Source organism: Mus pahari, chromosome 1 (genome assembly GCF_900095145.1).
Source record: "Mus pahari chromosome 1, PAHARI_EIJ_v1.1, whole genome shotgun sequence".
Taxonomy (NCBI): Eukaryota; Metazoa; Chordata; class Mammalia; order Rodentia; family Muridae; genus Mus; species Mus pahari.
Genome location: NC_034590.1, coordinates 146,047,566 through 146,075,090, shown reverse-complemented (window position 1 = coordinate 146,075,090; position 27,525 = coordinate 146,047,566). Strand labels below are relative to the sequence as shown.

Sequence of the window (27,525 nt, the reverse complement as noted above, 5' to 3'; positions counted from 1 at the left end):
CTGAGGCCAGGTGTGTGACAGGGTGTCCCCGCATGGAGGCCCAGAAAGGACATTGTGTGAGGCAGCCAAGGTTATACTTCACAAGGTTGTGCTTCATAGCCAGCCTTGGCAAGGAATAAGAGTCACCAGGTAGTGAAGGCATGAAGGGGACATGGAGAGAAGCTGAAGCTTGGCACTGCAAGAGGCCAAGAGAGGTTGACACCTTCAATGTCAGTTGAAGACCCAGGACTGAGAGAATCATGTATAGAAGATGAGGCCTGGCACCATAAGGACAGCCTATGAGAAGCTATTGTAAAAAGTGAAGCTGACAAAAAACTGTAACAAAGAGTGGAAACAGCCCAAGAGAAAGAAGTATATTGCAGTCAACAAAGCTGAAAGGAGTTGGAGACCTGAAGAACATTTTGAGAGCAGCCATGGAGATGCAGAATTTGCAGTTTGCCCAGCTGGTTTCTGGAACTGCTTTATTCCAGCATTTCCTCACGATGCTCCCAGTCCTATGCTTTGGAATGGGAATGTATATCTTGTGACATTGGAAGTATGCGATATGCTTCTGTGTTTTTATTTTATGAGGGATTACAGTTAAGAGATTGCATGAATCTTAGAAGACACTCTGAACTTTGGACTTTTAAACATTATTGAGACTGTGGCAGGCTATGGGGACTTTTGAGGTTGGATTAAATGCATTTTGCATTACGTTATGGCTTCAAGTCTATTTGGGCCAGGGAGTGGGATGTGGTGGTTTGAATAGGTTTGGCCCCCATAGACTCATGTATTTGAATGCTCAGCCCATGAAGAGTGGCATTATTAGGAGATGTGGCCTTGTTAGAGTCACTGTGTAGGTGGGTTTTGAGGCTTCCTGTGTTTGAGGTCCACCCAGTGTGGAATCAGAGCCCCCCCCCCCTGCTGCCTGATGTAGACAAATCTCTTCGCTGCTTGCTGGTTAAGATGGAGCACACTCGGCTTCTCCAGCACCAGGCCTGCCTGCAGGCTGCCATGCTTTCTGCCATGATGACAATGGACCAAACCTCTGAAACTGTAAGCCAGCCCCAACTAAATGTTCTCCTTTATAAGAGTTGCCTTGGTCACATCTCTTCACAGCAGTGAAATTCAAACTAAGGCAAGTAGGGAAGCATCAATAGATGGGACTTCATGGGATTTACATGTTTCTGCACAACAAAAGAAACCATTAGCAGAGCCTACAGGAAGCTCTCACAATGGAGGACATGTTTTCCTAGCTCTACTTCAGATCTGGGACCAATATACAAAATCTACAAAGAGCTACAAAGATTAAATGCCAAGAAAACAAAACCACCTATGAACAACTGGGCCAATGAAGTAAACAGGAGATTTACACACACACACACACACACACACACACACACACACACACACAGAGGGGGGGAGAAGTCTGGGATTATCTTAACATGTACAAAGCAGATCAAGAAAGGGTAATGGATAATGAGGAAGGACAGACTGCCAATAGGACACACTGGTCATGAGAGAGTCTATAAAGCTAACTGTTCTCCTAGAGTCAACCCTTTCATAGCTCTTTCTTTTCTGCGGTAGATAAATGTATAACAACGTCACTGAATGTGTAAAACACTGGGTAGAGCCGCAGTGCTTCAGAATGGCCTTCCTAACTACACAGCAGTTCAGGGACACACACAGAGTTTGAGACTGGCTCCCTTAAACCAGCTGTGTCATGGTTTTCCTTGGAGTTCATTAAAAATAAAGTGATTTTTTTTAATAGTCAGAAAAGAGAAAAGGATAGACAATTCATAAAATGGTTGAAGGAGAGAGGGTCGCCAGGAGGTTGCAGAGCATGTACTGTGGAGAACAGAAAGGTTTCCGATGAAAATTTTTCAAAGGGTCTCCTAAGTAGAGGCTCTGTGCTCTTAGCTGCTCCCTGTTACTTTGGGGGCATCCGTGAGATGTAACACACAGTTCATATAGCAACACAAGCACAGTGAGATCTTCTTAAAGGAGACATTCATCAGGCTGTGTGGGTGGACACAACGGCTGATGGGAGAATGGTTGAGGTGCCTACAGTTTCCCGGTCTTCAAAACGAAGCTTCTTTCTAGCTTTCCGCGTTCCTTCTCCACAGGTGCATGTGTATCTGCACCCACCCTCAGACATGCTCATCCTACGCTCGATCGCTTGGGTGTTTTGTCTTCCAAATATCGCTCTCCCCACTGTGTGGTTTGCAAATACATTTATGCCAAAGACTCTGAGTAAGAAGCTGAACACCTAATCTGCTGACCCAGAGACTCGCAGAACCATGTGCACTGCCAAATTCATCGTAACCACATGATACACACTTTTTCTCTTTCCCCGACAATTACTAAGTAACAATTTTTGTGCACAAAAGTTTCATAGTCATATTGCTCTCCCTGAGAGAATCTTTTCTAGTATTTTTTTTGCTCATGTTTCTAGTCTTCTTTCTAAAGCTGAGCAAAGGTTAGTACTATTATAAAGAAGATATTTGCATCTTTTAAAAATTTTTTATTTAATCTTTGTTTTGTAACACTCCAGATTTTCTTCCCCTCCTGATCTACCTTCTGGCTGTTCCACATTCTATACCTACCCCACCCCTGCCCCCTGCCCATCCCCCTGCTAAGGGTGTGCTCTTCCTCCCCAGTCCTAACCTCCCCAGACCTCTCTCTACTCCCCGGGGCCTCCAGTCTCTTGAGGGTTAGGTGCATCTTCTCTGACTGAACCCAGACCCGGCAGTCCTCTGCTGTATGTGTGTTGGGGACCTCATAACAGCCAGTGTATGCTGCCTGGTTGGTGGTCCAGTGGCAGAGATCTTGGTGGTCCAGATTATTTGAGACTGCTGGTCCTCCTACAGGGTCGCCCTCCTCCTCAGCTCCTTCCAGCTTTTCCCTAATTCAATAACAGGGGTCAGCAGCTTCTGTTCATTAGTTGGATGCAAATATCTGCCTCTGACTCTTTTAGCTTCTTGTAGGGTCTTTTGGAGGGCAGTCATGATAGATCCTTTTTTTGTGAGCACTCCATAGCCTCAATAATAGATAGTGTCAGGCCTTGTGGCCTCCCCTTGAGCTGGATCCCACTTTCTGCCTGTCAGTGGACCTTCTTTTCCTCAGACTCCTCTCCATTTCCGTCCCTGTAGTTCTTTCAAACAGGAACAATTACGGGTCAGTTTTTGACTAGATATTTGCATCTAAAGCTTATTTTGGCTTGTTACACAGATCCTTTTAAGTACAAAACTGGAAGAAGGCAGCTGGGAGAGAGAGGTCCTTCTTTCAGAGGTTTCCTCTTACCTCACTCTGCATGTAGGGTACTGAGTAACAGCACTGAAGAGGCATTCTAGACACTGTGCTTGGCTCTGTCTAGGGCGTTTAACTTGAGCCTGAAAATGGAAATATCTACATTGCCTTGGATTAAAGCTCAAAACAGAACTTTAGCATCGGTACAGGGATAATCCCTGAGGTACTTCTCTCAGTGTCTGCTGGAGGGAAATTGCAGTGAGGTAGTTAGTGATGCTTAGCTCAGGCTGGACTGATGGAGAAACTTGTCCTACTGTTAAAGCAGTGCTCACAGTTACTGAATGTTCTTGATCAACAGGCACAGTTTTCCACTTGATCTCACCACAACCCCATAAGGAAAGTCTTATTACGATCCTGGTTAACCTGTACGTAAATATGGCTTAGAAATATCATCCAAAGAAGCCAAGATCACATATCAAATTTGCAGCAAAGTTCAGTAAAGTCCCTGGTTAACAGTGTCTCCAGGTGGCCATTTGGCTCTGCTCAGTACAATCAGGGGTGTATAAGGAAAATGAGACCAAAACACATTAATGTCTCTCATTATGTGTGAGCTAGGGAGAAGAAAGTTCTCAGGAAAAGATGTGTTCAGTTGACCCAAACTCAGGCTCAATATCAAGTCGTACTTATAAGAAAAAGTCTATTTAAAGGCCCCCGTCAAAGAAACCTCTGAGTATATAGCACGGTTTTATGTGCTATGTGATTGTAGGGAAGTCAATAACCTTATGTGGAAATACACAGTTGGAGACTGCTCTCAGTCCTTGCCCCTTTGCTTATCTGGCTACACTGCTGTCTATAAAAGCAAGATAGAGAAAATGAGAACGTGACTAAAGAGCATCTTACTAGGAAGCTTCAGAACCACACCCTATCAAACTTTCTGCTTCCTCTGTAATGGAAAATTATACTAGCCTTGGTCTCAGAAAATTTTGATTAATCAGTGATTTTTTTTGATGGACAGTCTATGAAAATGTTGTGACTTTGTAGCAGGGGAGGAGCTTAAAAACAATGAGGACAAGTCAAAGGGGCTGTATAAATGCAGTATTGGATGCTAGCATCCACACTTCCTTGGGTGCTCTAGGCTCCATGTACCCATCACCTTCTGGTTACTAGAAACTATAGTACTTGCTAAACAAGTGTTTAACTTGCCAATTCACATAAGGTTGTTTGGACCATTGATATGGTCACAGTTGCCGTCTCAGTAGACAAAGGAAGGAAATCCAAAACAATGGTAGGAAATTCACAGGAGAGTATAAATGATGTGGTTTTTATTGTTTTCAGACCAACATCTCAAAAACAAAAGTAAAAATAAACAAACAAACAACAAAACACGGAAAAACCAAGCACCTGCAAACTCATTCTACCACATGCTCTCTCCAATATTCTGTTATACATAAACCATGGACCCTGCAATATCTTTTTGGTATATGTGACCATAACAAAATATTTTGTCATGTTAATGAAAATATACGTCCTTGCCTCTACTCTTTCTGTTCCAACACTAGATATCAAACATCAGTTATACCCTGGCACTGTAAGACTCTGGTGAGCCTGAGCTTACCAGGGACCCCCTGAGTGAAACATGTGGAGCCAGGAATCGATGTAAAAAGCAAGAGGAATTTATTGTTCCAGTGTACTGGGGTCATCCCAGACTCGCAGGAGAGGAGGTGTACTCTGGCAGCCCGTTTGGCAAGTTTTTATATGGTTTCCAGGGGTGAAATAGAGCATCAGCAACTAGGCACAATGTGATTGGTGGAACAGTGAGCCCTTTAAACTGATTGGTCTTTAGGGAATGAGGTAGAAGGGAATTACTCAGCCTCTCCCTTCTGGTCTAAGTGCTCTCTGACCTGTCTCTTCTAGGAGGGGAGGGGTCCAGTGGAATTTTTGAAAATTTCAAAGCTCTGAGCTGACCTCTTCAGCAAAATGGCTTCTCACAATAATCTCACTATCTTCCTAAATCAGCATGCCTTTGTTGCTGGGATTTCCACCCTTAATCAACCCATATAAAAAAAAAAAACAGAATCCCACTATAATTATGAGCTGTATGCCTAGATTGGGCAGAAACACAAACTAACTTATTCCCCAGCTGTAAGACACCTTGTTAATTGTGGTTTCTTCTGGCGACATGGTTCTGGTCCATCATGGCTTCTCCTCTTCCACTGTCCTCTCTCCTTCCCCTCCTGTTCTCCCTGTCCCCCCCCCATACCTTTCCCCAACTTTCAAACCTCCAGTCCCACTTTTCCCCTCCTCTGTTTAGTCAACATCTCTAGCCTTTATGGGCCACTTAAAATGGCAGTGTTCCAAGGAGAAGCCTACAGACTGCTATGGAAGGACAGAGGCCTTAGCCAGAGCAGAGGCTGGCAAGTGGACATAAGAGAATCATAGTTTCAGAGCAGTGGGGAAAAGGAGAGAAATCAGGTTTTGATTTCATAAGTTGATGGAATCTTGATGGAAAAAAGAAGAAAGTAATTTTAAAGGTGATCTTTTTGTTTTGTTTTTGTTGTTTTTACGGATAGGTCAGAAGTTTCTTTCAAAGACATATGATATCACTTGAGTATGTGAAGGACTGCTCCTGAGGTTTTGGGGGGGTGGGCAGCCCCTCTTGAGAAAGCAGAATCAACACCACAATACCAACAGTACCAGACCAACCTACCACACTTGTTTATTATCAAAGCAGAGACAGCGCTCTCTAAGTTTCATTTTCTCTAAACTGGAACCTTGCCAGTTTCACTTAGGAAGTGAGGGTGTGGCAAACTGTTTGGTAATCCTTAAATATATAAATATCTTGCTTACACAGAGACTCCATAAAACCCCTTTGACTGAGTTTGGAAGAGTCTCTCGGCCTGAATTAAAGTGCTATGGAGCAACTTCTGACTCCCAGCAGCATGAGGTAAAGGCTTTCTCTTCATTGCTCACTTTATTTCTGTATAGGTTGACACTCTAACTTAGAGCCTTAACTGACCTGTTCTTGGGCATGCTTCCTCCTAATGGAGTCACCCCGTTCATGGTTCTGATGTTGATAGGTTTCAACAGTCTGCTCAGTGAGGAAGGTTTTGGGTAAGATGCAAACAACAGCAATAGCATAATAACCATAGGCCTTGTGGGGGGAGGGGGAGGGAGATTCTTTAGGACCAGAAGTGTCCTGAGCTTTACATCTCACAAGGAGCTTCTCTAGAACCTTAGTGGACAACCCAACCACCGTCAATGCAATACTCACAAAATACTCACAAAAAACATGGAGACCTACCCATTTATTTGGGGGTGGGGCAGCCATGGTTGGGTATTCTTTCTTGTTTTTTCTTGAGGCAGCAAAGCAGAGGTGAAAGAGTGTGTTGGTGAAGGGTAAGCCGTTTTTGCCTTAGGAGATACGGAGGTAAGACTGTGTCTTAGGGGATATTTAGGGGTGTTGTATAATAAGAGTTTACTTATCTAAGTCTAAATAACTTTGCTTCTGTACCTGACCTGCCTTCTATGTTCCTGAAAGGACAGAGCTTGTAGTCTCTGACACTTAGCCGCTCATCCTAAAACACTCAGAAATCCGCCTGCCTCCGCCTCCCAAGTGCTGGGATGAAAGGCGTGCGCCACCACTTCCTGGCTTTAATGTATGCCTTTACTTCTAAGTTCTACTTGAATTCAGTTCTGTCCAAAAAGTACTCTTGTGTCCTGGCTAAAAAAATTACCCTTAGTTCTGTTCTAAAAGTTTCTGTTCAGATCTGTCTAAAAAGTTTTCCTCAGCTCAGTTCAGACTTTTCTTTTTGTCCTTGGCACCTTTACATCTTTCAGAATACAAGATCACAAGGTAGAAAGTTCATCACACGTTTACACAGATTGAAAAAATAGAGTAAAAATCATAATAGAGTAAAAAGTTTACAACAGTGCATATTCACATGCATAACCATTATGAGTATTTGTCTGCCTAAATATTCATCACATATCACAGTTCCACCGGTTCACTGAGAATTAAAAAAAAATAACTAATTTACTAGTGGATCTTTGAGTAGATAAACCCAGTTAATATTTTATCTGTCCTAGTACCTATAATAAATCAATAGTTCCCTATTCATGACCTTTGGTTAATTGTTTTATAGCCTCTTGGAATGTGCTCTGAGTAGTAGAAAGTCTGGTTTCTACCTAAGAAGCAATTAACTGGTGACACATGGAAGACTGACAGAGGTTTTTTTGTTTGTTTGTTTGTTTTTTGTTGTTGTTTTGTTTTGTTTTGTTTTGTTTTCGAGACAGGGTTTCTCTGTATAGCCCTGGCTGTCCTGCAACTCTCTTTGTAGACCAGGCTGGCCTCGAACTCAGAAATCCACCTGCTTCTGCCTCCCGAGTGCTGGGATTAAAGGCGTGCGCCACTACGCCCGGCTCCTGACAGAGTTTTCATTGCACTTTTGACTATAAGAAAAGGATGTAATAGCAGTCCCACTGTAAAAGAGATTAATAAACACTGATATAATTTTAGGAATTCTTACAGGATCATCATTAAGAATTAGGACGTCATCTATTGATCTATATAGCATCACTAGAAGACAATCCATCTTCATAGAGCTACAGAGATCTTCTCAAAAGGATGGGTCAGTACCTAGTGATGGACATATGTGTTTGATTACAACAGGAAAGGCATATTAATAGCAGGGATCTTTCCTAAAATGATTTCTCCTGTGCTGTGGCAAATCTCCAACCTCAATAAGCCCATGCAAGGAAAATGCAACTGTGTTGTATATTTATAAACTGCATGCCTATATTGAGCAGGCATGCCTATACAATACATTCTTCCCCAGCTATGAAATTCCTACTACTTGCAGTTTCTCCAGGCTAGGTGCTTCTGCACCATCTTCCTTCTAACAACTCTCCCTCTGTCCTCCCGTTTGCAATCTGCTGCAACTCCTCCTCCTCCTCCTCCTCCTCCTTTTCTCTCCTACTTTGCTGGGAAAACCTGCTTCTTCATTATCACCCAGCGATTGGCTATTTGTCATCTTTCTTAGACAATCAGACCACTAAGGGAAAATTCTCTACATCTCACCTATTCTGTCCAATAAAAAAACAAAACAAAACTTGTCTCCCAGATAGAATTGAAAAACAAGTATGACAAGTAAATCACACAGTGTGATGTATAAATGACATCCCATTCAACAATTTGTCAATTAGATAAAGCACTCTGTCATCCATCTAACTTTAAAAGGCTTAATTCTACACCTTAACTATAACCTGTTTTCAGATTGTATACTATCTGAAAACCATCCTCTCAAATCTTTGTCATCTTGTTCAATGCTCAAAGACTCCGGTTGGCTATGAGACTACACCCAATCTTCAACCCCGTCAGAAATCCAAGAATGAATTAAATATTATCTGAAAGTATAAGGAGCACAAAACACAGCTTCCAAAACTAGAGACAGCTGATCACCTGGACAGTCTCTCTGCCCGAAACATGTTGGAGCACCAATCTGCAGCCTTCTGGCCCAGGGTCAACGGACAGACCTTGTGAAATAGGAATTATGAAGGACTAGCCTATTCTGTCTCGGCAGAACTAAACTGTCAACTCTCCTGTATCTTGTGTCATCTCATGGTCAGTGTAGGTCTGTAGAAGAAATGGGCAATTTCTGCCCAGTGGCCACTTTTCCGTGATAAACCTTGCCTGAAGGTGAAGATGAGGAGCGATGGAGGGCAGCAGGTGTTGGGGACACATCTGGCTTGCCTCAGTTTCCCCACTGGGCACAGGAGGGTGAAGTCTGAGAGTCTTGAGAAAGCAAATTTAGTCCCTCAGAATGCCTGCAGTATTTTAAAGCCCAGTGACCTCAATACTTCTGGGGCGACCCCCCCTACACAAAACCTCTTGTTTTCTTTCATTGAAACTGCCTGCAATTTCCATGGGTTACTCCTGGCAGTAGGCCAGGTACTCAGGGGCCTCGCCTTGGCCTTATCCCTGTCAGGAGCCCCGTCAGCTACAAAGCCCTGTGGGCAATACCTGGGGTCGTATATCTGCCACCCCAGTCCAAAGATCTGGCCGCTCTGGTTGGCGCCCTACATGTAGTCCATTTGCAGGGACGTGGAAGAGTTGTCACACTTGTCAGTGCCCAGTTTGGTGTTGTAGATGTGCCTCTGGGTCCCTGGAGCTGTCATGCCCACCTGGCTGGCACACTTATTGGTGTCCATCTTGAGACTGATGGTTCAGTGGTCCATGAGAGGCAGGATGTGGTTCTTGAGGTCATAGAGATGTCTCCTGGTACCGTAGGCTGTCACGCCAGACTGACTGGCATATTTGTTTGTGCCCATCTTCAGCCCGATGACACATTGGTTGGCCTTTATGGTGACGTTGTCAAAGTTTCTCTACTGTTTCTCTGAATATTTGACCCTGATGTCCACACCACTCTGCAGCCCCTTGGTCTTGGCCTTTCCCACCAGTGCAAGCAGAGACACATGAACCTGTGTCATATTCTTGCTCTTGAACAGGTCTCTGGCTTCAAAGAGGTCCACGGGGTTCATGCTGTAGCTGACCATGGCCTTGATGAAGTTGGACAGGTTTTCTAGCTGGTGCCAGTTCTGCATAGAGCAGTTGATTTTGGGGACAGAGCCCGGCCACAGCTTGTTCATGAGTGTACATAGGATAACCTCATCTTTCAGACCCTTCTGGAAGTCAGGGTCAATAGAGAGGCCAGTGAGTCCCTCTATCCAGCTTCGGAGTACGGCTTCCTTCCAGGGGTCATATTTGGACAGGAACCAGTTCTTGACCTTGAGAGCCTGTAGGACCAGCCCTTGTTGAACTGCGTGGAGCTCATGGCGTGGGACCCCAGCGTGGGACAGGAGGACCAGAGGGACTGGCAGAGAGTCCATTTAATTTTGGTTAATTAATTTTAAAAGGTTATTTTCCAAGTCTTGCTTCCAATCCTCATTATTTTCTCTCTGCTACTCAGTCTGATCCATGAGCTTTTGTATCCCTTGTTCTAGCATCTTTTTCAGCTTCTGCCTCCCATCTTAATTTTTACCTTTCTGTCTTTTGATCTGATCTATAATTTCCTGTGTCTTCAGCTCTAGTGTTTCCTCTAGGCCACTCCTCCTAGTCTTAAATTTTTCTTTCTGATTTTCATGTTGCTCTATAACTTCCTGTATCTTCTGTTCTAAGCCCTGCTTCCACATCCTTAGTTTCTCTTTATGTTGTAGTTCTGATACTGCAGCATTCGCCTTATCTTGATTTTCAGGCTTTAGTAAATGATCCTCTAGACTTTGTTTCCAAATTTTATCTCCATCTCCTTTCTATCTGTTCAGTCTGATCTGTGACTCGTTGAATCCTTTTTTTCTAGCTCTTCTTCCAGGTACTGTCTCCAACCTATATTTTCCTCTTTCTGTTGCTTATCTTGACCTATAAAATCCTGAACCTTTAGTTCTAGTGTTACCTATAATCTCTTTTCTAAGGCAAGCAATTTTCTTTATCTAGGGCCGTGTCTTTTGAGAAGATATAGTAGATCAAGAGAATAAATATTGCAATAGCAGTAAATGACAAAGTGTCTGTCTCCTTTCATTCCATGCCAGTCAAACCATTCAGAATATCATCCCTTAAAGCCCAAAAGATATTTATTGTGTTTCTCACCTTTAAGTATCTTTAATGTATGATGCTTATTGCCTGATCTGGAACCTTTGTACCTTTGACTCACTCTGCTGTTCGATTCAAAGACTGGCTGTCCCAGTCACTGTAGACGGAGGGAGATTCAGGGAAGCAAACATAGAAAGGCTCTTTCAGGTGTAGATGCCCCGTCAGTTCACTGTGACTCAAGTCCAGCTCCAGGCTGGGGTGCTGCCCCTGGCTGAAGCTGTCTACCTGTGGCTAGCCTCTCTGCAGTTCTCTGGAGGCCCTTCAGACCCAGTGAGCTTTCAGTCCACGCACTGCTGCAGTTTAGATCGCTACTCTATCCTTGTATTGGGAATGAGAGGAGTGATAGTGATTTTTTTTTTTAATCTCAGGTTAGTTGAGTTATAATCAATAGGTTGGGGAGACATCCATTTTGTTGTGGTAAATCTCCAACCACAATAAGCCCATTCAAGAAAACACAAGTTTGTTGCACTGAATCTCTAATCCCAATAAGCCCACGCAAAGAAAACACAACTCAGTTGTATACTTATAAACTGCACGCCTATATTGGGCAGATATGCCTCTATACCACTTTCTTCCCCAGCTATGAAATCACTCCTTGCAGCTTCTCCAGGCCATGCACATGTGCTCCACCTTCCTTCCAACAACTCTCCCTCTGTCCTCCTCTGTTCACTGCCCCTGCAACGCCTCCTCCTCCCCTCCTCCTCCTGTGTTGCCAGAAAACCCCATCTCCTCATTTTCCCCCAACAAGTAGCTATTTGTCATCTTTCTCAGCCAATCAGACAATGAAGGGAAATTCCTCTACAATGGTGGTTGTTTGCCTATTGGAGCTTTGCCATAGATACTAAAGATTCTAAAGATACCATAGATTCTAAAGCGAAGTCATTTCAGGAAGATCACGTTATAGCTATTAGCTTGTCTTATGATGGCTCCTGACACCCTTACTGTGGACTAGGGTCTGAGTGATGCAACCAAGTCACTGAAGCAAAAAGAAAGTTAAAAAAAAATCAAAGAGATCTAGATCAATAAGTCCATGGCCTCAGCTTTCCCNTGAGTGGGAAATCAAGCATGGATGGAAGCAGTCCATGGGGGAAGATGAGGATGCATGCACAGGGGAGTTTCCTGACTGCATCAGCTTGCACCAACTTTCACGGGAAAGGTAGCATTGCTCCTAAGGGACTAAATAAGAAGGCACTTTTTTCTCCAAAGGAATCACCAACCACTCTGTACAATTTCCTACCGCAATGGCAGTTTCCTAAGGGAAAGGTTAGAGACTGCCCATGGAAGGACAGAGGCCTGAGCCTGAGCAGAGACTGCCAAGGGGAAGAGAAGAGAAGAGAAGAGAAGAGAAGAGAAGAGAAGAGAAGAGAAGAGAAGAGAAGAGAAGAGAAGAGAAGAGAAGAGAAGAGAAGAGAAGAGAAGAGAAGAGAAGAGAAGAGAAGAGAAGAGAAGAGAAGAGAAGAGAAGGTTGATTTCAGAGCAGTGGGGAAAGGAGTGGAGGCAGGGTGCAATTGGATAAGTTGATTGAAAGTTTGTATATGAAAAAGAAGACAAGTTTGAAGGTGATCTTTTTGTTTTGCTGTTGTTATTTTTATTGATAGGTCAGAAGCTTCTTTAAAATATATTTATTTTAATTTATGTGTATGTATGTCTGACGGCATGAGTTTATGTGTATCACACACCATCGGGTGTCCATAGAAGATAGAAGGATTCAGATTCCCTGGAACTGAGTTATAGGCAGGCTTGAGCCACCTGATGGAGGTGCTGGGAACTAAACCAGGGTGCTTAAGGAGAGCAGTAAGTGTTGTTAGCTACTGAACCATCTTTCTAGTCCTCCAGATCAGACTTCTATGACTACAATAAAACAATGAAAATGTCAATACTCCAAAACTAACTTTTCATAAAATCAGCAATGCTCAGATGAAGCTCATGTGTCAGTATCAAGTGGGTGCCTACTGGAAACTCTCCTCCTCAGGTTCCAACCCCAGATCTAGTCACTCAGAAACACTGGAGTATGTTCAGCAGTTGGGATAACCAGAGATTTCCAGTTCTACATTTGAAATGCTAGACACAAAGCCTGTAAATTAGGCATCTTAGGACTGTGACGCTTGGATTCTAGAAAACATACACCCTTTTCTTTTCTAGTTTGGTTAGATGCAGTAAACTCCCGAAAATGCTTTCACTACTTTTCTGAGCCTATCTGGTATGGAGTTGGTTTAGAAGAAAAAACTAATAGTAAAATGGGCCCACCACTAGGCTCCCTCCTCCCATATATGCCTATACTTAACAAAAGAAGGAGCTGCATAATAGTGACTGCAAAGAAGATACTTTTATCCTCAGATTATATGTGAGCCACAGAATCATACTCCAGGTCCCCAGTGGTACAGGACAGAGGGAGAGTAAGCTCTTCCTTCATGCGCTTTTACTGATCAAAAGAGCAGAGGGCAAGAATCCAGTCTGACAATGGGGACAAGCCCCAATCTAGCACGTGCACAGGGGGATTAGGTGCCCATGCACTTATGCAGACCTTGTAGCACTCATCTCAGAGTGCTCCATGTGATAACAGAGGACTTGGCCTCAGCAGTCCTATTCTGGAGAGAATGCACACCTGGGATGACATTCTGCTCTATAGTCTCCTTCAGGNCCCAAACCAAGAGGAAAGCAGTGATATCATCAAGGTAAGAAAGAAGAGCAGTTGTTCCTATCANGAGACAGCAGAGCCTGTGAGGTTGTTCAAGTTCTCCAGTCTCAAGGAGAGCAGAAATGTGCTATGTTCTCTCTGAATAAGGTGCCATGAGTAGATCATTTGAAAGGAAGTCTATTGGCCATTAATGCACTAGTGTTGTACCAAGAAATGTTCGTGAGCCCCCAAAAGACCACCATGGAGTCAGTTCCTATGCAGTCTCATTAGGGTCTTGTTTTTCAAACCTCAGCTTGGGCTCCCTGCCAACCTTGAAACAGCAGAAATGTATAACCCTGAGCCTAGTTTTAGGCAATCCTTTATAGAGGTAAGAAGGGGCTATCTAGCCTGATACACATCTGTTTGAGGGGGCCATTATGACTTTTAACATAATGTGTTGGTGCTGAAAGCAAAACAATAAGTTTAACTTCTGCTTTTTTTCTGATTGTTGGTTGTTAGGAAGTGAAGTGTCAGGCAGGTAGAGGTGCAGGTGTGTTGGAGAATAACCTGGAAATTGGTGATAGATACAGGTTTTGTTGAGGGTTAACTTGGAAATTGGTGCTAGACATAGGTCTTGTTGGGGGCTAGTCTCGAAACTGGTGTTAGGTCGTGGCCTGTTAGTTAACTTGAGTTCAAACTTTGGTCAAGGTCTCTAAGATGGAGTCTGAACCCAAAAGATTTGGTCTCTCACTAGCTAGGCCAGATCTCAGGTACCTGAGCTTAGATCACATATTTTGAAAGGATAGAAGATTCATTGCCAAATATTATGGCAGCTCTAGAGTAACAGATATCTATGTGGACATTTTCTCTGGGAAGTGCCTGTTCTCATCATCCTGGGATGTGGTAAGCAGAAACATTTAGGTCAAAAACTTTCCTCAGTGATAACCAGCTTTAGCTTGTTGAGACAACTTATTCAACTATCAAGAGAATATTCTTTTTTGTCACTAATGCCTTTAAAGAGAAAATATCATTAAAGAACTATTAAAAGAAAAACTCTCACTCAAAGAGATCTCTAAGTATTATGCTTCCCCGTAGGTGGTAGGAAATAATTGCTATAGTCGTTGAGATTATGTTTACCCATCCTTCATTAAGCTAAAGAATCACCTGACCTTGAATTATTCAATAATAAAAAGAGGAATTACATTTGACATTATACTTTACTCTGGGGTCCTTGAATTTCATGCACTCTTTCAAGGAACAGGTATCCACACCTCCTCTACTCCAGTTAGGCTTTTAAGTCATTTAGGACTGGAGCCTTGTGAAAACTCTCTAATCCATGCCAGTCCTGTTTGTGCGAGCATATGAGAATGCACGGGTGCAGTAACCTTTTAAGATCTAGCAGACAACCTTTCAGGCAGGCCTCCAGGTCCTCTGGCATTTATAAACTTTGAGGTCACTCTTGGTCTATATTTCCTGGCTCTTGGGTATCATCGATGCCTTTGTTAGGGTTTCCATCACTGTGAAAGGCTATGAGGAAAAGCAACTTAGGGAGAAAAGGGATTCCTTTCTCAGGTGTAGTCCATCACAAGGGGAAGGCACAGTAGGAAGTCAAAGTGGGAATCCAGAGACCAGATCTGAAACAGGCAGGGGGTGGGTATATGGTGACTTAAAACACTGGTTGATTCCTAGTACTCAGAATGTGTAAAGGTATCAATAACTGATGTCTGTTTTTACAGTGAAGAATCTCATAGTCGTCTCATATATGACAGCCTGGTTGAGCTGAGATGCCACTTTACCTGGGAGTTGGATATAAAAGATGCGGACATGCGTGACTTAGAAATCAAAATCTCAGAGACTGAGTTCCTTGATCCCAGCTACAGCATCGGGATGCACAACCTCCTGGCCTACGTGAGATACCTGAAAGAACAGCACGAGGAAGCCCTGCAGAGCTTGCAGGAAGCTGAAGCCTTGCTCCAGAGTNAGCAGTTGGGCAAGAGAAGCCTGGTGACCTGGGGCAACTGTGCCTGGCTGCATTACCACAGGGGCAACTTGGCAGAAGCCCAGATCTACCTGGAAAAGGTGGAGAAGGTTTGCAAGAAATTTTCAAGTCCTTTCCGCTACAAGCTGGAGTGTGCTGAGATGGACTGTGAGGAAGGCTGGGCCTTGCTGAAGTGTGGCTCACAAAATTATAAACGAGCCATGGACTGCTTTGCGAAGGCTCTGAAAGTGGATCCAGAAAACCCTGAATACAATGAGGGCTATGCAGTCGTAGTCTATCGCCTGGATTACTATGATGGGAATTCTCTACAACCCTTAAGGAAGGCTGTCAGCTTAAAACCAGAAGATCCACACATTAGAGTTCTCCTTGCCCTAAAGCTTCAAGATTTAGGAAAAACAGATGAAGCAGAAAAACACATTAAAGAAGCTTTGCCCAAAATATCCCCCCAGCACAATATCTTTGGATATGTAGCCAAGTTTTACCGAAGGAAAGGTTGTGTGGAGGAAGCTCTCGAGTTCCTTACAAGAGCCTTGCAGACAAAACCTTCCTCTCCTTACGTGCATTATCAGATTGGCCTTTGTCATAAAACACAATTTTTTCAAATAAAAAAAGCTACAAACATCCAACGTAGCAGGGAGGATAGAAAAAGAGCAGACCAATCATGTGATTTGGCTCTACAGCATTTTAAAAAGGCTTTAGAACTGAAACCCACATTTGACAGAGCATATATTGATTTGGCTGATGTGTACTCAAAAAATCATCAACGAAAAGAGGCAGAGGACAATTTTCAGAAAGTGTTGAGCCTGAGTAACGTGGGAGATTATATGCAGCAAGAGATTCATTTCCGGTATGGCAACTTCCAACAGAACTATAAGGATTCAGAAGAGGTAGCCATCACACATTACTTAAAAGGCCTGAAAATAGAGGCAACTTCTCAATTCAGGGATAAAATTCTCAAGGCTTTGGAGATACTAGCTGAAAGACGCAAGCAGGATCATGTCGTGGAAAGCTTTAGCCTCCTTGGGTTCATCTACAGACTGAAAGGGAACACAAGTGAAGCCATGTCATGCTATGAGAAGGCCCTGAGGCTCACAGGAGCAGTGAACCCTGAGTTTTGAGGTAAGAGCTTGTTAAGTGGCTTGTTAAGCATGAGCATGACTCCCTATTCTACTGTTCTTTTCCAGCTGTGGCCTTAAATATAGAACCCATGAAGGAAGATGCAGATGATGCCTTTTATATTGCTTGCTTTTCTACAGCCCTGATTTATTGTTGTGGGCCTATGAGTGTGTGACAGGAGTATCCATTCTCGCGCCACACAGTTCTAGAAATTATAAGTGTGCCTTTGGAGTGCATCGCCTATACTATCAGTCTTCCGGTACCCTGATCAAAGGATACTTGACCCATTAAGGCTTATTTTTCATGGGATTTTCCAAATTTCAGCAACAACTGACAGCAAAATAAATGAGCAATGATGAGCATTACAAAGGAGAGGAATTGAAGATATCCTTACAGTGTTTTAGTCCCTACGTCTATTTTCATAGGCTTTACTGTAGCCAGAACCTGTTTGTCAATGACCCCCAACCTAATAATCAATGTACCTTTTTGTATACAAGTTTTTGATTTCAGATAATTGTGGTAGATTTCTGTGGCCCACACATATTGGTATTTATTTACCACTAAGAAAGATTTAATGCTTTAGGAAGAGAGAATAAAGCAGTAACCTCTGTAGATTGTGCCAACCAAAAAATGACAAAANAGCTTCGCGACACTGTTCAGACTATGGAGACTTGTGTGATGTCACCTTGTTGTATTCCTAACCCTATCGCATTTAATAAAATCTGATAATATCACAGACTTGTGAGTGTATTTTGCTGGGAACATTAAGATCTGTATTCTATGTTTGGATGGAACCAGAACTCAGCAGAATCAAACTGCGTAGGGCTAGAATGGACAAAGCACGGATGCCCTGGGAATATACTCACTACTGAATCTTCCAGAATACAGGGGGAAAGAGGGAGGANGTTAGACTAGCAGAAGGATGTCTGAAAGACTCCTAAGAAGTCATATGTGAAGTCTCCTATGTGAGGAGTAGCTTTTACAGTATACCAAGGTGCTGTTCAAGCTTCCACAAAAGGGAAACAGGAGTAGTGCTACTCAGCTGTGCTGCTTATAAACTGCAACAATATCCAGCATGGGACTAGGATAGCCCTAAGGATACAATAGCAGCACGCAGACCTTAGTGGTAACCAACAGTTCCCAAATGGTTCTAAAGGCTTCTTCGACAAGGGTTCAACTATTAGGACTAGTCAAATCATAGATTTTAGAAGAGATCTTACAACGACCTCATTGCTAAAATATTTTAATAAATAACACCTTTCAAACATCCATCCTTATATCCATAAAGGAGTGTAGTTCTTATCCTCATCAAAAAAATTCTCTTTGTAACAGAAAGAGACCATTGTAGAAAACTCCAACCAGTCCATCAAAGTGCAGAGGTATGAAGCCTAGTCCCCGCATATGCATCTACATCACAGTTCCCGCACCTGAGGAGTGGNAATCATTGCAGAAGGGAAAGTGGAAAAAAATTAAAGTCAAAATGAGTAGAAGTTTGGTGTGAGGTTGTGTCTCCTGTAAATGTCAGAAGCACCATGTCCACAACGTCTCTCCAATGTAACTGCCCAAACATGGCTGAACAAGGAAAACATGGATGGACATGCAAAAGTGGAAAAGCTCGGGAGTCCTCAACCTTAGGCAAAGAATTATGGGCAACNAAAGGATGGTGGGAATGAGAGCAATAATCTTCCAGGATTTGTGCAGGAATTGGCTATGCATTACCAAATATTCAGCTCCAAAAACATACACATATAGCTATCGATCCTCATACAGTGCATGTGTGTGTGATACCACATACATAGGTAGGTAGATAGATAGATAGATAGATAGATAGATAGATAGATAGATAGATAGATATACAGATATGTAGATAGATAAATAGATAGAAACATAGATAGGTAGATAGATACATACATGCATACATACATAGATAGTATAAAGATAGATGGTAGTTAGAGGGATAAACAGGAACAGAGGGAAGCTAGGAACAGAAGGAGGGATTGGGAGGAATGGGAGGAAGGGGAGAGAGAGAATTAGAGCGAGGGAGACCTTACAAAAATCACTCCCAAAAGAACTGGTGAAACAAATGACCAACCTCAACTCAGCTATCTTTTCAATTCATTTCTAAGCAAACAAAATGAGTATTTTTATGTTACAGATTTGGCNTAGTTTGCTATAACTAAAACAGTTTGTCCTTATCTCCCTCTGGTTCTCTGTGTTGTTGGGATGTGGCAGTTGTTGTGTCTTCTTCATCTACCAGAATTTTGTCATGAGAAAGAATCTATGGATAAAAGTGCTTGGAGCCGTATACTCTCAGATGTGCTATCTACCAACTTCTAAACTAGTATTGTACAATGAGAAAAGCTTAGTAAGTAGTAACAATTCTCTTTGAGATGGCACACTTCTTTTCTTACACACACCTATGGCTTATGTTGTTCCTGTGTTTATGCTTATTTTTTTAAAAAATTTTACCATGCTTGTCCTATGGAAAATGAGAATGATGATGTGTTGTGTTTCTGAGGGACATGTGCCATAATCATGCAACATTTTGTTAGAATTATTCAATAGATGATGACAGGTGGAGGTGTGTGACAAGGGAGGCTACAGGGTACATTTATGTATTGTGCAATTGTTCCTTACATAGACTTACACTACATAATTACATTTAAAATATAAATATAACTGACTTTAATGTAAATTACATGAATGTTGCTGGAGCATGATGTTCTGATACATGTATAAGCTATGGAATGACTGCACCAAGCTGTGAATATGAAACACCTTCAGTACTTATTTTTTCCATAGGAAGAACTCTCAGAAGCCACTCTCNCACTAATGTTCAACATTATTGTTTTCATCCTCCATGCTTAATTACCATGCTTCGGTAACTAATTTTTTCAAATAAAAAGGTTTGTATTATGTATATTTATTTTTTAGCATTATTTTTTAAACTATTTTATTTTTTACACTCCATATTCCATTCCCCACCCCACACCCCATAAATAATTTTTTAAGATAGGGTCGTGTTGTATTGTTCAGTCTGGTCTAAAACATAGAATGCCATGTAAGCTGGCCTGCCGCTTCCCTTACTGCAACAGAAGTGTGTTAATATCCCTGGTTACTCTTTAAGTATAGCATTTAGTCAATCGCAAGCTCCCTTCAAGTTTCCAGTTTTTGATAAGTATATTTTTTGTTTATCAGAGGCTCCATGGTGTGTGGAGTTTTTGCACAGTTCTAGATCTAGAGAGGCAGATCCGTGTATTGTCAGGGCCCTCCCCCAACATGTACACCCCNTAATAAGCTTCCATTTACTAAACTGACTAGGCTATAGTTCAGCACTTATTTCAGTGATTTTTGTCCAGAATTTATTCACCCATCTAAGGGGAAGTCATTTATTCAACAGCTAATCTTATTTATATGTTATTCATTTGTTGTGTATAACTTGTTGCTATAAATTATGCTTATGAATGGGTTAAAAAGTGACTTCATTGCTGAGCTTGGCTCCATACACCTGCAATCCCAGAAGAAGGCATGCTAAAGCAAGAGAACTATGAATTAGAGACAAGCTTGGCCTACACCATGAANTCTATGCCTATCTGGGCTAACAGGGAAACAACAACAGCAACAATACTGTCTGCAGTTNAANATATGAAGAGTGTCAGAGACCCTTCTGAAGGCTGAGCGAAGGGACAGTCTCAGGAACAGGTGCTGACCACCTGTGTCCTCACACACNGATGGGAGGGCATTTGCTCAGGTATTTCTGGGTCCCCAGAAGTGTAGCCTAACACTCAGCTCCTTACTGTATACAGGCTGCAATGGGATTGTGTGGAACAGTACACCGGCCTCAATCAGATTGTGTGAACTGGAAAAAGTGGACGTTCATATATACACTGATTATACTTGATTAGCTCAGTGCAGACATAGATGCTAAAGCACATGTGTTTTGGTATCGTCATAAGCATTCACAATTTAATATCATCTTAGCAGAGGAAGAACATTGAAAGACACTTGGAAATTTTCATCCATGTGTATAACAAGTATTGATCATGTCCTTCCTCCTGCACTTCCCTCCATGTACCCCTCGGGTTTCCCACCATGTTTCCCACCAGATTTCTTGGCCTCTCTCTCTCTCTCTCTCTCTCTCTCTCTCTCTCTCTCTCTCTTTTTTTTTTTTTTTTTTTTTGGTTTTTCGAGACAGGGTTTCTCTGTGTAGCCCTGGCTGTCCTGGAACTCACTTTGTAGACCAGGATGGCCTGGAATTCAGAAATCCACCTGCCTCTGCCTCCCGAGTGCCGGGATTAAAGGCGTGTGCCTCCAGGCCCAGCTTGGCCTCTCTTATTCTAGCAAATTGTCATTGTTTCTTCAGTAAGGGGTTGAGAGGCCTCATGAGGTACACCAAATGATAAAAGAAGAAACACTGAGACTTAATATGACTGTTTTATTTTGCTGTATCTTACCACCACACACAGGACTGTATTTTAATGGAAACTTTTACATTTGTTCTACAATTTGAATTTGGCATATATGTTAACTCTAGAATCATTGTTAGGGACACACACACACACACACACACACACACACACACACACACACACAGAGCCCTAAAACCATGGTAGAATACAAAATGATGTGCAATGAATATTCTAGGCTTAGCCAAATGTTAATCCTTCAGGCTTAAGTGGCTACAGTGAAATGGAATGAAGAAACTAGAGTAAATTTTGTTGGCAGTTGCCATTTATTGCAGAAAAAAAATGTGATCAAAAGGTGCTCTGTGAGCTACATGATTAGTAATAAGGTTTGCTGACTGGAACGTTGTATGGCTAGCATGAGCAGAGGGGTCAGGGAGAGAAAGCAGTTCCTTAAAGAAACAACCAAGAGCAGCTTGTCAGCAATCCTTAGCAGGAAGTCTCCTGCTTTTCCAACCCATTCTCCCCATAAGCACCACTCCACAGCACAGCTCTCTCACAGTACAGAGCTGAGAGACTGCATGTCTGTACTCTGACACACTTCCGGTTGTCCTCAGGATCAGATGGTGCCAGGAAACGCCTGCCTGTGCCCCAAAGTGTGTTGCCTCCCAAACCCCTAACCCATTCAGCTACTCATTTTACCTCTGGAACTGCCAAGAATCCACTAAAATTTCTTACTGCAGGTTCAGATCTGTGTTCTCTGTTTGCTGTTTAACCTCTTCCTTCTCGATTGATTTTTCTTGTCTGGGAAACTGCATGAAACACTCCAGGGCCGCCAGGTCTTCAGACTTACTGTGGTATTCCTGGAGGTTGCAGTAGCGCGCATAGAGGTCTTCTTCCTCACCATCGGGACTCTCCTCGCTGATGAACATCTGATAGCATCTCTCTACTTCCGGGAAATCAATGAGATCTGAGTAGGAGTTCAAAGGACTTCGCCTCCTCTGAAGAGTCTTCCGCATGTACTCCATCGTTAATCTTCTCAGTTCTGCCATCCTCTGTCTTCTCTCACTGTTGTCAGCATCTCCTTTATTCCGCAGCTGCTCCAGTATTTCCCTGTAACGGCACATGACCAAAGAGTAGAGGGGACTGTTGTTCACTGTGGATCTCAGTGCTTTCCCAAGGAATTCAATAGCTCTGTCTAGGTCCCCCTTTTTCTTGTAAAATTGAGCTGCCTTTTGGAGGACATCCGTTTGATTAGGAGCTTTTTCCAAAGCATCTTTAATCAATCGCTCCCCTTCAGCTTCTTCTCCCACCTTCTGCAGTTTCATGGCCAGGAGAACTTTGACGTACTGGTTCTGAGGATTCAGCTCCATGGCCTGCTTCAGAGCAGCCACCGAGAACTGCTTCTCAGGATTTTCTTCTAGGCGGAACATGGCGATGGCCATCCCAGACGAGCACTCTGGGTCCTTGGGCTTCTCTTCTAGAGCCTTTTCAAAGCACATTTTAGCTCGTTCATTTCTTCCACACTTTAGGCGTGTCCATCCTTCCTCACAGTCAAGTTCTGGGCATTCCATGCTGTAAGGATTCGCAAACTTTTGGCAAACTTGTCTCACCTTGTCAACGTAAGCCTGAGCTTCTGAGAGACGGCCCATGCGATAGTAGATCCAAGCGTAGTTTCCCCAGGTGACCAGTCTTCGAATTTCTGCTTGATCATTGTGCTCTGACTCCCTTAAAGCTTCAGCTTGCCCTAAGCACTCCAGGGCTGCCTCGCTTTCACCATCTAGGTATTTTATGTAGGCCAATAAGTCGTACATTGTTGCTTTGTCCTCAGAGTTTAAATTTTCGATCTGGTTGCACACCCTGTCTTCCATATGACTCGACATACTTCCTTCCCTGAATAAGTTCCAGGTGAAATGGCACTTCAGCTGTGGGAGGATTGTTTCCAGAGAGTCCCTGTTCACCTCACTGTGGAGAAAAAAAACATGGTCACTGTGGTGAGCACCCACAAATTTTGTGTAACTTGTGATGTTTAACTTTACATGGAAACTGGATGGAGCCTCAGGACATTGAAAAATTAACCACCTTCTTTTGGCTGTTGGACTCAGATGACAATGGGAGCCATGGGCTTTAGGAGATGTTTATTTCCTTTCTATCCTTTCTAATTGCCAATTTCTCCGACCTGACACACCAATTAAACATTCCACTTTTAAGTCTGCACACTTTCCTCTCTTCCACCTGCCATACACTTGTGGTAGTTCCTGTGGACAGATTCACACGCCCAGTGCAGGTGTTTTTTTCCTGCACTCAAGGAATGGGAGAATTGCTGGTGACTACTTCATTCACAAATAAGTATTACTCCCATTTCAGCATGTACATTAACAAATCTGTGGCCCTTTTGAACCTGTTCTATACCCATGTCCCTTCTGAGCCTTACCTTAGATTTATTGATTGAAGAACCTAGAATTCCCTGCACTTTTGCACTTTAACCATATACAAAAGCTCCTTGGGACTCAGGACAGAAACATAGTACAATTCCAGAGGCTGTCATTCTTTATCCCTGTTCTACTTCACAGGGTAGCAGGTGCACATCAGGATGAAGAGGGCCCTGCGATTGTGCTTCCCACCTCTAATAAAACAGATTTCAATACTGAGCATTGTCATGTATGTTCCCAATCCCAGCACTCAGGGGGCAGAAGTCAGCTGATCCGTGTGCATTTGAGGCCAGCCAAGGTGACAGGAGGAGACTCTGACTCAGAGAAGAGAAAAGAAAGGAAGGAATTTCAAGTTCTCCAGGACGTAATCATGAGGTGGAGCTTTAGATTACAGAATTATCCCTGAACACTCTTGATGAGGAGTCAGAAGGATATGAAGATAAGCACAAAACAGCAACCTACAAATTCTTATTTAGTTGAACTAGAACTCTAGGTGTCGTTTTTTAGGTCTCTGCTTTCCTGAGGCAGATTGTTGTAAAAGAGGAGTGACCCAGGCATCTGCAAGGCCTTGGCCGACTTCAGCTCTTCCCTGCCTCTGCCCTTACACAGATGGAGTATAAAGGAGAAAGATGCTGAGTCAGCTAATTTCCACTCTCAGTCTGATGGGATGTATAATTACCATAGGAACACACCTTTGGCTATATCTAAGAAGGTTGTCAAAAGCGTTTTGACTGTGCAGTACAAGTCTCCCGAAGTGTGAGTGGCTCCCCACTATGGGCCATGGTCCAAGATTAAATTAAAAAAATAAATTAAATAAAGCAAGCTGGACCCCGATATTCACCTGTCTCTGCTTCCTCAATAACCACAGTGAGAGCAGCATGTGCTCTATCCACCATGAATTCACTGCATGGCTGTCCCCTCAAACTCTGAGCTGACATAAATTAACATTTTCTTCCTTAAGTTGTTTTCATCAGGTCTCTTATCATAGCATCCTAAGCAATGTAACTTACACAGAGAGACAGACATAATACACAATTTGGTTAAGTTGGGTTATGGGAAATTTAGACGTAGGAACATTTACTGTCTAGACACTGAAAGACCATAACAGACAAAGCTGTTCCTAGAACAAGAGCTTCTCGTGAGACTTTACAGGAGGCTTGTATCCAGAAGGGGCCCGGTGCCTTCCCAGGTCTTTCATTTACCCCACTCTTCAATTTCTACCATTACTGGGGAAGTACAGCTCATGCTACCCCTGGTCTCATAGAATGCAGTGGTATAGACTCCTGGCCAGCATAACCTAGAGGGTCCAGCTAGAACTGGTTTAGTTTGGTGGCACTATATTCAGCCAATCAGAAAACACATCAAAACCTCTTGTTCAGGCTCACCATTAAAGTAAACCTCACACATCAGGTTTCTGGTCAGCCACACTCAGAACTAATCCTGATCTTCTCAGAGGCCCATTCTATGGGAAGGAGTAAGCTAATGGAGTTGGAGGTGCATGGCTTTCCTCCCTTATGATTCCAAGCTGAACTTGCTAAACATTTGTAACCCTTGGAGCTGAGGGTAGGGAGGACTGTCTGTTTTTCTTAGCTTCCACAGTAGCTAATAGCATCTGTCTTCCCTCAGCCATCAACACTTCTATCCTTCCCTTGTATGTATTTGTCAGGAACATTAGCCCTTCTCTTAGTTCTCTCTGAGTCTCCTTCAATGGCAGGTGTAATTTCAGTTAAAAAAAAATTCACTGTCTGGAGAGATGGCTCAGTGGTTAAGAGCACTTGTTGCTCTTCCAGAGGTCCTGAGTTCAATTCCCAGCAACCACATGGTGGCTCACAACCATCTGTAATGGGATCTGATGCTCTCTTCTGGTGTGTCTGAAGACACCCAAAGTGTATGCATCTATCAAAATAAATAAATCTTTTTTAAAACATTACAAATACTATGATTATTCTTTACTTACAATGCAATGCACTTATGCACTTATTTTAATGATTTGTGTACACTGGGTCTCAAGAATTGTTTATGCCCATGTGCCCACACACACTCCATATAGGCTAGTCTGACATCCCTGAGATTCCCATGTGCATCTTCATATTCTATCCTTACCATCTCTAGGTAACCATTGTTCTGCTTCCATAGCTACAAATTAGGCAGAGTTTGTATTTTAAGGGAAAATGGGTTTCTGCTTGTCCTGCAACCTTAAGCACTAGAAAACAATAAATTTTAAACTTTGAGATTTTTGTGGCATATGAGAAATTAAAAGTAAAATCCAATTTAAATAAAACCCCTGCTCATCTGTGAGAACTATTTATTAAACCCTCAATCATGAAGTGATCATACGTTTCAGCAACATGAAGTGAGCTTGCAGTACTGTTTCCAACTCTCACACTAGTTGCTGGCAAAGGATTGGATCCTTTGAAAAAGCACACAAATACACACACAGACACACACTCAAACACACACACACCCAAACACAGAGAAATGCATACACACACACACCGCATACAAACACACAGCAATACACACACACTGACACACATACACACAGAGACACAGAGATACACATTCACAAAGAGACACACATGCAGACACACAGACAGATAGACACAACAAACACACATGGAAAAACACATAGACAGACAAACACACACATACACACACACACAAAGACAAAGAGACACATACACATACCACATACAAACAAACAGCAACATACTCACACAGAGACACAGAGATACACATACACAGAGAGACCCACATACAGACATACAGACAGATACACACAACAAACACATACACATGGAAACACACACAGACACACACACACGAACACAACCTTCTATTATCTTCATTATGTTGAATAAAACAACAACAACAACAACAAAAATCCCAGAAAGAGTGACTCCTCTAGTGCCAGCTTTGAGTCAAACCTAGTGCTTCAGTGGACCTACCCGTGTCTATCAATATTCTCCAAGACCATCCAGTGAGCATTTTAGAAACTGCAGTCTCTTGTATATGCACACAGAGAAATAATAATCAAAGGTCCAATAAATTAAACTCATGCCAATGCAAGTGTGTGTTGAATGTATAAGCAAGCAGACAAGTTAAGATACTTCTGTGCAGTGAGCAGCTCAGCTTATCACTTAATTGGAGAACCAGAGATTGCACTCACCTCATGACAGCGATCTGTTTCTGTGCTGCTGTGAAAAGCTGGGTGTGGGCTGAGCAGTTCTGAAATCTCAGTCCACTCTAAATGGCCACTCAGAGGATTATATAAGAGGGCAGTCAGGGGAGATATGCATCAGCTCATGCTCGGCTGCTTCTAAGGACTCAACGTTTGTGAAAGGGAAGACGAAACTAGAAACTGAAACAGGCTTAAAATCATCCAGAAGAGGAAAGTGAAACTTNCCACTGAGATCAACTATGTCCTGGCCACAGCACTGTGCTAGCTCTTGACTCTGTGCCTCTGGTGTCAGAGGGTGGGGAGGCATTTCCTGGAGCCTGACAATCCCTCTGGGAGGAAAAGAGTGTGTTCCACACAGTCTCTAGTGTACTTACAGAGGTTTCTGGGGCCACATGAAAGAAACGATGCTAGAATATTTTGAAAGAAGTGATAGTAAGTTTCCCTCTGTGAGTTCCCTTGTGGGTCAGAGTTCTCAATCCTGCTTTTAATGACTCTGTCCATCTTACTAGCTCTGGAGTTTTGCCAGAGGATAGTCAAACCAATGTTTTCATTTTATGCTTCACTGAATTTAAAGCACAAAGCACCAGGGGGATCGCTGTGCTGTTTAGCAACTAGAGGTCTGTGATGATCATTTCCTTGACACCAATCCTGAATGGAACTGGTAACATATGCATAACTGCTTCCTGGGTGGGAGAGCAGACACGTGATTAAGTGAAAGAATTCTGCTTTGAGTTATGAAGTTGTGCAGAAGAAGAAGGAGGTATGGAGGACCAATCCTTAGGTATGGATTGACTGCTTTACTTCATGATTTCCTTAAAGCTCAGCTTTCACTGCTTGTTGCTAAGCATGGCGTGAAGGTAGTCAGCTGTCGAATTCTGGGTCCTTCCCTTACTTAGCCACTTGAGAT

General features: G+C 42.8%; 2 protein-coding genes and 1 pseudogene across 2 annotated transcripts; 1 reads left to right on the top strand and 2 right to left on the bottom strand.

Moving 5' to 3' along the window:
• The first annotated feature begins 6,000 nt into the window (after positions 1-6,000).
• On the top strand, positions 6,001-17,553 carry LOC110329862 (interferon-induced protein with tetratricopeptide repeats 1-like). The gene is made up of 2 exons (XM_029542273.1): positions 6,001-6,172; positions 15,224-17,553. The coding sequence occupies exons 1-2, from the start codon at positions 6,141-6,143 to the stop codon at positions 16,602-16,604; spliced, it is 1,413 nt and encodes a 470-aa protein (XP_029398133.1). The 5' UTR covers positions 6,001-6,140; the 3' UTR covers positions 16,605-17,553.
• On the bottom strand, positions 9,155-10,058 carry LOC110329407 (annotated as a pseudogene).
• A 3,762-nt stretch (positions 17,554-21,315) lies between the features above and the next one.
• On the bottom strand, positions 21,316-26,849 carry Ifit3 (interferon induced protein with tetratricopeptide repeats 3). The gene is made up of 2 exons (XM_021214452.2): positions 26,607-26,849; positions 21,316-22,970 (listed from the first exon to the last, which is right to left on the bottom strand). The coding sequence occupies exons 1-2, from the start codon at positions 26,609-26,611 to the stop codon at positions 21,740-21,742; spliced, it is 1,236 nt and encodes a 411-aa protein (XP_021070111.1). The 5' UTR covers positions 26,612-26,849; the 3' UTR covers positions 21,316-21,739.
• Positions 26,850-27,525: the final 676 nt, after the last annotated feature.